The following is a 15,776-nucleotide window of genomic DNA, read 5'->3' as shown; positions in this document are numbered from 1 at the left end:
AGTTCTGAGATTCTGGCCCCTGAGGCCAAGCTTAGTAAAAATAGCGTCTTTCTAAGTAACATTATAAATGTGCAAGAAGAGTTGTCAGTGTCCGAAGCTAGTTTGAGGACGTCATTTAAAAACCATGAAACTGATGTAGGTGTCTCAGAAGGTCTAAGTCTAGCACAGGCTTTGGGAATAGACGTAAAGTAAGATTCTGTTAAGTCTATTTGAAAACCCAACTGAAAGATTTTCTTCAAAGCTGACTTATTAGTGGTAATAGTGCTAGCTGCTAAACCTTTCTCAAATAAGGACCTGAAGAAGGATATAGCTAAGTTTACAGTCATGGTTGTAGTGTTTGTTTCCCTCAGGAAAGATGCTAACTTTTTGACAGCAGAATCATATTGCCTCAGAGTTGATTCCCTCTTATCTGATTCTAGGAAGAGGATATTCTGGGGATCAATATCTGCATCTTTTTTAGCCGCAAACTTCATGAAGTCCATAAAGTTAGGGTCTTGAGAATTCCTGAGGAAGCGAACACAGTCCTCATTTGTACTAATTGGGACAGTTTGGGATTGGGAATCCGTCGAGGTCGGAGACCCAATTCCAGTAGTAAGGGGTACCAGTTGCTCTTTGGCCAATCCGGAGCTACAAGAGCTACTTGTCCCTTGAAAGTCCTGAGTTTGTTCAGAACTTTCAAGAGAAGATTCACTGGAGGAAAGATGTAAATCCTTCTCCACTGATTCCAGTCTATGGACAAGGTGTCCGTGGCATAGGCCAGAGGGTCCAGGTTGGGGGCCACATAGCAAGGGAGCTTGTGGTTCGCTTGTGAGGTAAATAGATCTACTTGGAGACCTGGAACACTCCGGCGTATCCACTGGAACGACTTGTTGTCCAGAGACCACTCTGATTCCAGAGGAACTGAACGGGACAAGGCGTCCGCTATCACATTCCTTACCCCTGCTAAATGGGTGGATGATAGATGCCATTTGTACCTGTTCAAAACCAGCTTTAGATGAGACTTCTTCGGGGGAAGGAGCTTCTTTAGGGTAAGAAATACTGCCATTGCTTCCAGAACATTTATGTGGAGCTGGCGGAACTGAGTAGACCAAGTCCCCTGACCTTTTTTGAACTGAGAGTATCCTCCCCAACCGGTTAGGGAGGCGTCTGTGTGAATAGTTAACGCCGGAGGAGGATATTGAAGGGGAACTGACTTGGACAGATTCTTTACCTTCGCCCATGGACGAAGTTGGTTGCGAAGGATTTGCGGAATCACTGACAACTTGTCTCGAGATTTGACATTTGCTCTTGAGCGCCAAACTCGATTTATATCTTTCAACCTTGCCTTCAGAAGGACGTCCGTCACTGAGGCAAACTGTAGGGAACCTAGGATTCTTTCCTGCTTTCTCCTCGAAGCTTGCTTGTTTTTGAGGAATTGCCTCACTGACTTGGCTATTTCTTTTCTTTTGACCTCCGGTATGACAGATTGTGAGAGGATAAGTCCCATTGGATGCCAAGCCACTGAAAACGAGTCTCCAGAGTGAATCTGGATTTCGTTTTGTCTCTTTGGAACCCCAGATGTTCCAGGAATTGAATTACCTTGTCTGTGGCTCTGCGGCATTCCTCGACGGTTGGTGCCCAAATCAGCCAATCGTCGAGGTACGCTACTACCATTATCCCTTGTGATCTCAGTTGTTGAACTACTACTTCCGCTATTTTCGTGAATACCCTGGGGGCTACATTCAGTCTGAAGGGCATCACTTTGAAAGAGAATGCTTGGTCTCCTAGCTTGAAACCTAGGTATGGGCGAAAGTGTCTCGCGATAGGGATATGATAGTATGCGTCTGTAAGATCGATAGAGGTGGTGACGGCCCCACGGGGAAGTAAGGTCCGTACCTGCGAGATGGTCAGCATTTTGAACTTTTCGCAACAAATGAAAAAGTTTAGCTGGGACAAGTCTAAGATTATTCTTCTTTTTGAAGAGCCTTTCTTTGGCACGCTGAACAAGCGCCCTTGAAATTTTAGATGCCTGACTCTCGACACAACTCCTTTCTGAAGGAGCTCCTCTGCATAATCTGCCAATTCCTTTGATGGTAGTTGAAGAAATGATTTGGTTGGTGGAGGATCTTTGATCCAACTCCAACCTAGTCCTTTCGACACGATGCTCTGTGCCCATTTGCTGAACCCCCACCTGTGGCGGAAGAGGAACAGCCTCCCTCCTACCTGGGGAGCCTCACTGCTGCTGTGTGGGATGGCTCCAGTCCCCCTCGGAAGTGCTTACCTCTGTTGGTAGCTCTTCCCGAACCTCGCTGGCGAAAGTTACCTCTCGCCCTGCTTGCCCTTGCGAACCTATTGAAGGTTGGGAAAGCCTGGCTTTCCAAACATGGGATTGAAAGCTGGGGAGACGGTATAGGAGGTCGAGGGTTGGTTCTGGGGGGATAGCAAGAGGATGGGTTGACTCTGTCCTTTTGACGTCGAAGGCTGACCCGGTTGGGTGACTGGAACGGTCTGGACAGAATGCTGCTTCTGGTATGGTTGGAACCTCTTAGTCTTCTTAAGTTTCTTACCAGAAGAGGGAGGGTTCTCCTGCTTCCTCTTGGCTGAGATACCCCACCGAGCTCTAAGGCTTTGGTTAAGCCTTGAAGCTTCGTGGTGCACCTCATTTACAGAAGACTCTGGGAACAGGTCCGCGCCCCATATGTTGGAAGCGAGAAGTCTGTTTGGCTCATGACGAATGGTAGCCTCTTGCAACACATGCTTACGGCAGTTCCTTCTGGCCACGGAAAAGTCATAAGCATCTGCTTGCACCGTCTGTAGCTGTGACTTAGCCAAGATCTTAAAAAGAGGCTCCGTACCATACTAGAGAGCAGCCATCTCAGTTATGACTATGGAGTTGAGTGATCTCCCTAGCCTAGTCCTCGAGTCGAATTCTGCCTGAATGAGGCTATCAGGCAGTCTAGGTAGCTTCTCACCGAACTGTTCCATGGCACAGTCCGGTTTCAGCTTTCCTACCGTGAAAGTAGCCGGTAGGTTTTTCCATAATTCTCCAAACGCAGGGAAGAGGGGAGATGTGGGCTCTGCTTCCCTGAGCTGTGGGATGGGTTCATCCTTCATAGCTGCTTGAAGGGTCGTCTCTACCATCTTTGTTGTAAAGGGGAGTGAAGCCTCCTCCTCCGTGGCAAAAATGGTGAAGGGACTCTTGAAGGCCTGGAGTCTGGTATTGGAGCAATCCCAATCCTCCAGACAGTGAACCCACTCCCTCTGGGCGTGGTCCCTACTATACAGGACAGTCTCCCTAGGGATCTTGTCTTCCCTATTGAGAGCTGTCTCTGTTAGTCTGGCATATCCTATAAAAGGTTGGGTCAATCCGGCAGGGTAGAACTCAAAGTCCTCGATCCTTCTCGTTCCACACTCCGGTATCGAGATCATACCATCCTTGAAGGGAGCATAGGCTGCTACCCTCCAAGGATTGTTCATAGAGAATGCTGGCAGGGAGTCGTAAGCAGGTAACTGGGTCAGACCAGAACCTACCACCGAGAAGTTGGCCTGAGGAGCCTGGTTCAGACCAGCAAAGCGGTTATCGTGATCCAGTACACGATTAGAGAGGTCCTGGATGGACTGACCTGATTGGTTGATGGTATCGGAGAGTTGAGCAAACATTTGCTCAAATCTCGTACCAAGCGATCCAACCATTTCTCCTACTTGCTGTAGAACTCTGCTGAAAAGGTAGCGGGGTCAAAGGCACTAGATGCCGTGATCCCGGCAGGAGTCACCGGGGGAGTTCCGGCAGCAACAGGGGAGGGTGTTGGCTCGGTTGGAGCGCGGACCTTCTCCTTAGAAGCTTTGCTTCTAGACCCTCTCGAGTGTGAAGGTTCAGATTTACCCTTTACTGCTCCGGAGTAGGAAGCCGAAGACTTTCGTGAGGAGGAAGACAACGTCTTTTTGGGCGTCCCGTCTTCTGGAGGGTTCTTCTGTTCTCTGAGTTCCTTTTACCTTAGGGGCACAGAAACAGCAGGCGTAGGAGTAGGGATCTCAGATCCCGTAAAGCCTTGGAAAGAGGAGGAGGAAGGAACAGGGGAAGAAGATCCAGGTGCGCCCAAGGGAAACCCTTGAGCGCCCGAAGCACCTACCTCGACTAACAAGTCTTCCACACCTACCGTCATTGGCTCTACGTTTATATCTAGGGTGGCGACGTCCGGCACGATGTCCTGGCCCGACACGCTGACGAAGGCTTGCTGCACCTGCCGTTGGATGAAGGCTATCGCTGGAGCTGCTGTGGCGGGGTCTACGTAACCCGTTGCTTTCCCTCCGGGGAAGATCTGGACAGCCAACTTATTGTCCAGAATGTAGGGCTGTCCTTTGGCGGCGTTCCTGCTGAAGCCGCCCACCCATGCTTTCAGGGTCGCTAGGGCGACCTCCTTCACAGCAGCAGCCTGAAAGAGAGGACCAATGAAGTCCTTTATGGCGGAGCTGTAGGTTAAGAACGAAGCTTATAACTAAGACTTAAAACTAAAATATATTGAACATATATGATGGAGGAAGTAACTACCTTGATATCTACTTACTCCGTCCAAAAACTGACTCACGAGGTCATAACATATGGTGCATGCCTCGTGGTGCCAGACGATCAGGTCGCCATGGGTGGTGGCGCGGGGCGTGGGTCCTGCACTCCTCGTGGCCACAGGGGTCCTGAAGAACCGCATTACAGCCCGGTTCCTGGCAGTTGGTAGCCTGTAAGTGGAAAGATACATGAGTATCGGTGTTACACACTTACAGTCTATATACGAACTCCGTTGCATGCCGGAGCATATAAGTTATTTTAAAAGTAGTAGTCCACCGAAATATGTGTGGGAGCTAGGGTGTTCTGGTTGGAGTCTCCGGTGTACACCGGGGACGGAGAAAAGAATCAACCAAAAGGATAATACAACCCTAGCGAGGATAGAGAGAAGAACCACGACGGAGAACGGAGGAGGTTGTCAAGAATAAACTAACAAAGATACAAAGGGAGCATGTATACTCCATACAGGGAGTAAGACATGCCTCCCTTCTGACTACTAGAGGAGTGCCCGGGTAAGGAAGCAAGCGCCCCTCCGGTAGCGGAAAGAAGGTAGTAGTAGGCAAGTTTCTAGGACCACTGGGTAATTCTCACCCCGGCCCCGGTGCTGCGGAGCCAGCTCTTTACTCCCAACAACCGAAGGGGCGGGGCCCCCGGCTAGTGAGCAGGGGCTCCGTCCGTTGGTGGTGGGATAGAGAGAAGGGGGGGGGGGGGGGGGGGGGGGGGGGGGGGGAAAGGGGGAGGAAGAGCGAACGGGACACGCCGGAGAGGACCGAGGGGGCCAGAGAGAGGGGTGGCCAACCCCAACCCCCTTCCACGCCGGAGCTCCCCAGATCCCAAGGCGAAAAAGTGGTCCCCCAGTCTCCCAGCTGTCCGGGCCTCCCAGGAGCCCCCTCGAGAGAGAGAAAGAGGGAGGGAGGCGCTCACGCGGTTGTCATGACGACCGTAGTGAGCCCGGCCAGACCCCCCCTTACCGCGCGGAAGGGAGGGAAGGGAACTGGGTAGGGCGCCCAGAGGAACACGTGATCAAAGGTGGACCAAGAGGTGATAAACAGCACAACCACTAGGCAAGTGACCACATGAACCCCCCTGTACCAAGGGTAAAAGTAATAAAACTGCCGAGGTACTGGACGCCCTAACAGCTAGCCTAACACAGAATAAAATAAACACTAGATAAAAATCATTAATAAATAAACACACACATCGTAAAAGGATGGAAGGAACACACAAGTGAGAGAGAAAGAAGTCCAGGAGAAGATGAACCGTTCCGAAGAACAGTCGACTACTCGAAGCCAGCCGTAGCCGATGAAGAGCAAAAGCTGGGATGCTGGACTAGGGAAAAACACTGTAGCCCTAAATACCTAAACCATAGAGATATCTGCGTGATCAAAGGTATGGGCGGTGAATTCCTAAATCCTATAATACGATGCAAATAAATAGAGTAACACGTGATAAGAACCCATGAAAGGAAAAGAAAAGATGTCCCAGTATGGAGGACTGGGAAATCTTAACAAACACGAGGCGGGCCCATGGCCGCCATGAGTCAACTGGGTGACCGTATATAACCTAAAAAACGGAAATTACTGGTCCCTGGAAGACAAAAATACGAAATCTAAACCTTTCGGGTACTTAACTTAGCTGCGGCAATAGCTGAACGTTCCATGATGAATAATAAATCCAAGAGAACGAGAACAACACAGAGGAAAAATTCACGTGCGTCGCAAACGAGCTAATAGAAAAGGATGACCACTAGAGGCGCTGCAGCCCGCGTGGCGTGGGTATTAGTAGTAGTAGCAGACGCATTCACCTTTGGATCGGCTCTCTTAGGTGGGGGATTTTGATGTGGGAAGTTCTAAATGGCAAAAGGCTCGTGGTAGTGGTCTCACTCGCCCCTGTTACCATACCGACACTTCTTTTATAGAGTGAGCGAGTTAGTTATACTGACATCTTCTTGAATTTATTTTTTCTCTGGTATTTATTAGGTTATTTACCTTAGAAATAATGAACTTAAGGATTATTTCACAGGGCGACACGAACTGAGCCCAGAAATGGATTTAAAATTTGGAAGACTATTTTAAAATGGAAGCTGCAATCTTGTGAAAAAAAATGCTGATTGCTGTACATATTAATATATTACATTTTAAAATTAAAGCAATTGTTCTGAAGTCTGAAGCAGTTGCTCTGAAGTCTTGAAAGGTGTATATGTATTATGTTTATTACCCATGTCAGTGAAAAACTCATGAATCCAGCTTGCAAAGTACTGCAACATTGACTACAGTTACATTGCAGGTAAATATACCAACAAACATTTTTATAGTGATTTTATAAGTTTCAAACTAATTCAATGAAAAGTTTTGGGAAATAAAGTTTTTTTCCTAACAATGTGATTGGAAAGTATCATCTGCAAAAAATGTCTACAGTGTTATGATGTTCCAAGGCAGTTGTCTTATCTCGGCAATGTAATGTTTGTTGATGATTGACAAAAGTGATTCAGTTGTGGTGTACCTCTAATAAGTTTTTATTTCAAACTTATTCACAGCCTTTTGCCTGCACAATTATTACTCTAATTACTGATATTCCTAATTTGTTTAACATAATTCTCCTGGTAGCTGTGCGATATTTATCTGCCAAGTAATTATTTTTTTCTGTACTGTCAACATAATAGTAACTTGAGTATAATAAAAAGCAGAGGCATCCACACCTTCATGTATTTTATGTACTCTTGTATTAGACTTTAGTTGCAAACTGTTGTATTGACAAGTACGACAGCCTTTTTTTTTTTTTTTTTTTTGTAGTACTTTTAGTTGTTTTGTTTATCATTCTACACTAGTCTTCTCTAGAACACTTAAGTTTGATTTGTATAGTGTGATGATCTTTTCATTTTGTTTGTTGACCTTCTGTTATAGTAATTCCCTTTGAAGTTTATTTGTTGAATTCAACGTTGTATATTTTAATTTTGTATTCTTTGTAAAATGTGTAGGTTTGATCAATTTTATTTAGTAAATAGTGGTTATTTGGTGTCTTGTGTTGCTGGAGGTACCATCAGTGCTCTGTTCTATAATCAAATTATCAACACAATTTCCCCACTTGTTTGTATCCTTAATTAACCAAGAGAAATAAGATCATAATCATGGTCTGTTTCAATTGTTACTCTGATGATGCTGCTAACATATGTATAAGTTCAATTCTACTTGTATTAACTGCATACAGGAAAATATAAAGTAAGAATAATTTATAATATGACCAGTGATATGCATTAGTTTTGCTTTACTATATCAAAATTTAAACCTAGAATTTTAGTACCATATATTGCCAAATATACCTTTTATTTTGTTTTGAAATACCTTTTTTTATTCACATTAAAGTGCATTGCTACAGATATAAGTGATTTATATGATATAATGAATGAGCATATTAGAGCTTGCATTTTTTTCAAAGATAACTTGGTACTTTGTATATTTAATAGCTTGCTTTCTATTAATAGCTATGTAGGATATTTCTCTCTTATTTGCAGATGTTTAAACTCTTGCCAATCAAGTGACCATTTGAATTATAATTCAGCATCAGAAACATCGGAAAGATACTTCACTCCTAATGAAAGAGATTGCAATGGACTGGACACAGGCGATGATCTAGAGAACTATCATGACCCAGTGGTAAGTAGTACATTAATTATAACCTTTTAATACAGTTTTTTCTTTTCTGCCTATTTGCATCATTAACCTTCTAATATAGAATAACAGAAAGAGCTTCATTATTAATACTATTTTGCTCGTTTGGCCATAGTAATTTGTAAATATTATTTTAGATGAGGATTGAAAAAACTTATATTATTGTTAAGAATATAAAAGTGCCGTTATATAAAGTGCACATAGATTTTTGACATCCATAATAGTTTACTTTTAAGACACGTATTTAAGTGTAAAGTCTAATAGTGATGATGTTTTGTCACAAATAAGAAGATAATGGTAAGATATGTACCAAATTTATTGCCAATTTATGTTGTCTTGTTGAAACATCAGTCACTTCAGGTATGAAGACTATGTAAAATTCAGTATATCAAAATCCCATATCTGCTGAATGTGTTTCATTTAATTAGACTATTATGTACATATTATAGTTCATATAAAAACCAACTGATGACTTTATAGAAAAGGTTGTTTTGGGAAAAATTTAGTAATTTTTTATGTATGTAACTTACCAAGTAGTTACATTGGTTTACAGTTTCACTCACACCGGCAGCTTACAATTTGACAGTCGCGGTATTGCTGGTTATGTTGTTGGTGTAGGTATCTCCCTGCCCACTTACAGGGTAAGAGTGGAACACCTTCAGCAAGTATTCAATTGTTAGTGTTGGCTCTTGACTACAGACCTAGTTGGGAGCACTCGGTTGGAATTGCCTTCAGAAGTTTGGTTAAGTATTGATAGCCATAGGCTTTGATGTTTTTCTGGTATTTTTTTTTTTCTGTTGGAGACAAGTCTTAAGACAAAGTCTTAAGAGAGTTATTGAATTTGTCTTGTTTAAGACCGTTCTTTTTTTTTTTTTTTAATATGTCTGACACTAGTGCTACTAGCGTAAGGTATAACAAAGGTTGCAATACCAGACTAACCAAATAGAGAGTGGGATATTAAGAAATGGAAGAATTTAGGTTCTCATTTATCAAAGTTAGACAGAGATAGGAGACGTAAGGTCGCCACTAGAGCTGAATCTAAGACAGTAGAAAGTAAGTCTGAATAGTTCTAGTAAGTCACTGGTAGATTATTCTAATATTTATGTGCCTGCTCTCGCTTTGTCACTTGTTCCTGAGTCTCTGACCTGCTCCCTTACCCAGCTCCCCAACTTTTGCACCTGACCCCCTTGCCAGCCTCGAATCTAAGATTAATAAGTGTTTTGATGCTACAGTGGTTATGATTGTGGAGACAGTATCTCAGTTGGCTACATCAGTGTGTACCTTCATGGAAAAAGAGGAGAACAAAAGTGCTTTGAGGTGGAGGTGATTCATCCCATTGACACTCCTAGGCAAAGGTCACTGGCATACTCCCCTACACTGGGAGCAGTCATACCAGAGGCTGTAGGGAGGTTGGGAGGACTACCTAAGACAGCCGTCGTCTCAGTTTTTGGGACTCTCTGGAACCGTTTTTGCCAGACCATCATGAGGTAGCCCCCAAGAGCTCTTTCTTTTCCAAATGTTCCGCTTCATCTTGGGAGCGCCTGATAGTGTCTGAGAGTCATTTGGTGCCTGGGCTGAAATTGCCTCTTACCCAGGGACATCAGTTATCACCCAGGGGTGCCCAAGTTTTGAGTATTGTTTAATCCATCTGTATACAAGTCAGTGCATATAAGGGAGAGTGTTCTGTGTATCATTACTTAACGTATGTTTCAGTCTGAGAATTTAGGATCGAGTTTGACCCCTGGTGTCAATTGTCAGGCACCAAACATTCCACCACCTACAACGGATCTTTCACTACAGCGTCAGTTGGCAGACATTCTCAACATTCTCAAGAAAGGCTCTGTCCCTAGTCAGGAATGTGAAAGACTGCTTCTTTCTTGTATATCTTCAGAGGAGGAGGATTATCCAGAATGGTTCTCTCCTCTTCTGCGAGGAAGGCTGTCAATGAACTGGATAGTTGGCTTGCAGAGGAACAAAACCAAGGGAAGTCTTTGTTCTGCTATCCACCTTCATGTTTGTTGGGTTGGAGGTATTCACCTTACAAAACTGGGGAAGCTCCGTCCCTGGGAGTGGCTGCCTCCTCCCAAAGACCTCCTGGCTGATTGACTCGTCATGAAGATCAGCTTCCAACTTGGTGAAAGTTATGGTCACTCCTACAGAGATCGATCATCTCCTCAAGAACCTCTTTTAAGATTTTTGAGATTCTGAGTTTCATGGACTGGTCAGTGGGTGCTTTAAGCAGGAAAATAAAGAACTGCACCCTTTTCCCCGAAGATATTGCTTCAGACTACGTAATGTTCTATCTTGCACAGATAAGGGCATTAGAGTTGTGATGCAGGAGTTAGCCTCACTACGCTCTAGTTATCCTCAAGAAAAGAGCTCTGGTGCTCTTTCATGACGAAGAGTCACCCCCATGCAGGAATCCGCTCTTTTGTACTCTCCATTAGATTGGAAACATCTCTACCCCTCCTCTATGGTGAATGATATAGCAACAGATCTCCAGAAGAAGAGCACTCAAGACTCTCGCTCACTCCTCTAGACACCACAGAGTCCCGGCACCAGAAGTACATAGAGTGCATCACCGCTTCAGCCCTTTCCCTTTTGAAGTAATAGGACAAGAGACCAAGATCTAACCTTTGCTTTTCAACCTGACCTATTAAGAAACCATCCACAAGAACCCCACCCAGGAAGTGAGAATCATGTCCATCAAGCACCTGTAGAAAGAAATGGAAAGCAAGAACGGGGGAGGACTGGATAGTGTCAGTGCTATAGAACAGTTACGCTATCCCATTCAAAGATGAACTTCCATTGGTCAACAAACCCATTGTACTGACTGCCCGCTTGGTAGGCTCTGAAAGGTTTTCAGCACTCAAAAAGGAGGTAACTTCCCTCCTTGAGAAGAGGGCCATCAAGGAAGTTCAGAACATCAAATCGTAGGGATTTTACAACCGGCTGTTCATGGTACTGAAGTCATCAGTAGGATGGTGGCCGGTATTGGATGTGAGTGCCCTGAACTTCTTCATAGAAAAGACGAAGTTCAGGATGGAGACAGTCGAATCTTTCATGTCATCCATTCATTCTGAGGGACGACTGGATGGCATCCATAGATATGCAGGATGCATATTTTCATATTCCAATACATAAAAAATCCAGGAAGTACCTTCAATTTGTGTTTCAAAACCGAATACAGTTGACCCCCGTATTCACAGGGGATGTGTTCCTACCCCCCCCCCCCCACAAATTACTTAGAACCCCTATAAAAATGCTTAAAACTGCTTATTTTGTTAGTTCAGACTCAAGAAAAACCCACTAAGCTTATTGGTAACACTCCCTCCTGTCACATTACTTGACATATTGGACAGCTCTGAACTTCGAGCTTCTGTGGAGTTAAGAAGAAAGATGAGGGAAAGAATTCTTTATATGCATAATTTTATTATCACTATTATTATATTATTAATTGTGGTTATAATTATTATTATTGGTTATTATTATTATTATTAATACAAGCATATAGTAGATGTATCATAAAAATTCTTTCATCTCAGTAAGAGAGAGAGCTAGAGAAGAGTTGGTCTTTCTTAAAAGTGAAATGGAAAGGTTATTTCTTTAACCCTCTTACGCCGACTGGACGTATTTTACGTCGACATTTTTTGTCTCCCGTGTGCCGACTGGACGTATTTTACGTCGACTTACAAAAGTTTTTTTTTAAATTCGCGGAAAAATACTTATAGGCCTACCAGCCTAAAACTTTTGAATCACGCGCCTTGGGGGATACTGGGAGTTCACGGATCAAGGTGTTGTTTTGTTGACAATCGTTACGCAGGCGCGCAAGCGCGAATTTCTTTCTTGCCGCACTAAAAAGTATCTGTGACACATCTCGGAAATTATTTCGTCACTTTGACATAATTTTTGTACCATTGTAAATTAGCCGTTACATGAAGTATTATATATGAAAATATGCGCATTTTTATGCAAAATACAACAATAAAATACTTATGATTGTAGCTTTTATCAGTTTTGAGATATTTTCATATAAATAACGATAATTGCCAAAATTTCAACCTTCGGTCAACTTTGACTCTACCGAAATGGTCGAAAAACGCAATTGTAAGCTAAAACGCTTATATTCTAGTAATATTCAAGCATTTACCTTCATTTTGCAACAAATTGGAAGTCTCTAGCACAATATTTCTATTTATGGTGAATTTATGAAAAAAATAACATTTTCTTTACGTCCGCGCGGTAACTCTTCCGAAAAAATCATACGTGCGATTGTGGTAATGTTTGCACCATTTTAAATTAGCCGTTACATAAAGTTTTATATATTAAAATGTGTGCAATTTCATGTAGAATACAACAAAAAATAATTGAAGGTTGTAGCTTTTCTCATTTTTGAAATATTTGCATATAAATCACGATAAATAGAAAAAAAACCACGTTCGGTCAACTTTGACTCTACCGAAATGGTCAAAAAACGCAATTATAAGCTAAAACTCTTACAGTCTAGTAATATTCAGTCATTTATCTTCATCTTGAAACAAATTTGAAGTCTCTAGCAAAATATTTAGATTTATGGTGAATTTAAAAAAAAATCTTTCCTTCCCTCCGTGCGCGGATTCTCCGCCACAAATCTCCGAAATGCGTACGTCCCATTCTCGGAATCTTTGCTCCGTTTCATATTAGGTATTTCATAGAGTTTTGTATATGAAAATGTGCACAATTTCATGTAAAATAAAACGAAAAATATTTGAAGGTTGTAGCTTTTCTTTTTTCTGAAATAATTGCATATAAAAAATATATATATATAAAAAAATTCGACATTCGGTCAACTTTAACTCATCAGATATGGTCGAAAACTGCAATTGTAAGCTAATACTCTTACAGTATAGTAATATTCAATCATTTGTATTCATTTTGAAAGAAATTGGAAGTCTCTAGGACAATATTTAGATTTATGGTGAATTTTTGACAAAAATATTTGTTTACGTCCGCACGTTACGAATTCCTGCATTATTTTGTGATAATATTTTCTCTGTGCTGCTTTTATCGTTTTACAATGTGTTATATACCAAAATGATCGCAATTTAGTGTACATTACAACGAAAAATAAAGTAACTTGTTACCTTTAACCGTTTTGCGCACAGCGCGATTTGAATACAATTATATATGAAATTTCGTTTTTGCGCTATCATATATCGCATTATTTATATATGATAATGATAATTTTTTTTCATTTCTGATGGTTGCATACTAAACTTCAGCCAATGACAAAAAAAGGAGCCAAAAATGAACTCTTAATCTTGAAAACTAAGCGCTGTGATTTTTTGAAAAAAATATTTTTTCCGCTTCCGCGCTCACTCTGAAACACCTCCGGCACACGGGAGACAATTTTTTTTTTACCGCTTCGGCGTAAGAGGGTTAAAATACTATCACATTCAAATTTTGTAATTACAGTTATAATAATAATATTATTATTATTATTATTATTATTATTATTATTATTATTATTATTATTATTATATTATTATTGATATTTTAAAATATTAATAAACTTAGTACATACTAGTACAACAGGTGCCATAGAAATTCTCTCATCTCAGTAAAAGAGAGAGGGAGAAGGAGAGAGATAGAGAATTATTATTTTTGTTATTTAATGTTTTTTAATTTATACATGAAAGCTTGAAAACTTATAAATTACATAAAAAATTGAACACTTGCTTTTACAGGGTTTCTCCAGGATTTGAAAGTTTGTGTGTCTGTGAAGTACTTGTGCATGATAGTTATGTTCCAATGAAAAGTTCTCGCTATTGTGAATTCACACAACTCAAATTGCATAACATTGAAGTATTACTGTAACTTTAATTTCATATAAAAGTTAGCTTAATACTTAGGGAGCATGATTAAGGCCATATTTAGTGTTCAAACTCTAGAAGTAAGCATTTATTAGCATTTTTAGAGACCATGCCAAGCTTTAGCAAAAATTCAACTTGCTCGAGGAGGGTCTGGAACCTACCCTCACATAAGTTCGGGGTATTACTGTACCGCAAATGTGCGAACCACCATTGATGGGTAGATATGGTCCATAGAGAAATTTGCGAATATGTGAGTTCATGAATGTCGAGAATTTGAAGGGGATAAGGTCATCCCTTTATTTTGATGACTGGCATATTCGCTCTCAGTTGAAACAGAATTGCATGGAGGACATCACTCAGATGATTCAGTTGGCACAGGAATTGGGCATTCTTATCAGTTTTCTAAAGTTCCAGCTGGTTCCGTCTCAGACAATTCTTTATTTGGAACTAGTGATAAACTCTCTGAGTTTTCGGGTTTCTTCATCCCCCAGTTGGATTCATTTTTGCATAGAGAAAGTAAGAGAGTTCCTAGCTTGGAAGTCATGTACAGCGAATCAGTGGGTGAGTATGCTCAGGACATTGGCTTCATTGGAGCAGTTTGTGCATCTGGGAAGGCTCATATGAGAACTCTACGATTTTACTTACAAGCCAGCTGGTACAGGAAAGCTCAGCTAGACACGTTTGCATACCCTATCTCAGAGGAGATAAAGGAGGATCTCCTTTGACGGCAGTTAGAAGACAGACTTTCTTAGGGGAAGTCTGTCACTTCTGAGCCCCAACCTAGACTTTTATGTAGACACATCCGACTTAGGCTGGGGAGCCCTTATGGGCAATCAAGAAGTTTTGTGACTATTGTCTGAGGAACAGAAACAATGAATGACACATATACCTGAAAGAAATGATAGCCATTTGTTTAGGACTACAGCATTTCACAACAGAAATTTACAGCTAAGAGGGAACAGTCAACTCCAACAGTACTACAGCCCTAACGTATACAAAGAAACCAGGGGGGGACTCATTCGTTCTCCCTTTACGAAGGAGCAAGAACTCTTTTGTGGGCAGACAGCGACAGAACAACGTTGATAACCAGGTTCATTCTGGGCAGACTCAACGTATTTGTGGATGGCCTTAGTCGCCAGAAGCAGGTGCTCCCCACAGAGTGGACTCTTCAGCCCCAGGTTTGTGGAGACCTGTGGTAGCTATGGGGACAACTGCTATAGATCTATTCATGACTTCAAAGAATCGTTATCTACAGATGTTTTGTTTACCACTTCCAGACCTTGTCACAATGAAGTAACAAGATGCCGTAAAGTACTGTTGCCTGGTTCCTGCAGGTTCTCTCGGTCACAGCATACTTGTCACAGTTTTCAGTTTTCTGGGCACCAGCTTGAAGAGCCCCAATATATTGGGTTAAATTTCAAGATTAAACTGGCCCAAGAGACCCCTAAGATGGTATGATCCTAAATGGTTGTTTTGGTAAAATATGGTCTGTTACTGTGTGTTAAGCCATGAAAACCAGAGTGGAAAAGTAATTTATTTTTTCTCAACAAAAAAAAGGACTTATTTTAAATCAAGGAGAGTATTATTGTACAAGTGAAATACTTCTGTATAAAATGGTTCTTTATTAAACAATTGAAACAAAACTCAATAAGGTTCAATAAGCAACGAAAAAGAACACTGGTGCACAATATTTAAATAACCATTACTTGCTCAAGAATG

General features: G+C 41.8%; 1 protein-coding gene across 1 annotated transcript in view; it reads left to right on the top strand.

Moving 5' to 3' along the window:
* The window catches only part of LOC135216856 (ubiquitin carboxyl-terminal hydrolase 16-like), a 426,609-nt gene that overhangs the window by 295,459 nt on the left and 115,374 nt on the right, over positions 1 to 15,776 (top strand). Inside the window, 1 exon segment of the mRNA XM_064252406.1 lies at positions 8,049 to 8,190. Coding sequence (XP_064108476.1) covers positions 8,049 to 8,190 — 142 coding nt within the window.

The sequence above is a fragment of the Macrobrachium nipponense genome, chromosome 11, assembly GCF_015104395.2.
Source record: "Macrobrachium nipponense isolate FS-2020 chromosome 11, ASM1510439v2, whole genome shotgun sequence".
NCBI lineage: Eukaryota > Metazoa > Arthropoda > Malacostraca > Decapoda > Palaemonidae > Macrobrachium > Macrobrachium nipponense.
This window is presented reverse-complemented; position numbering and strand designations above follow the sequence as displayed.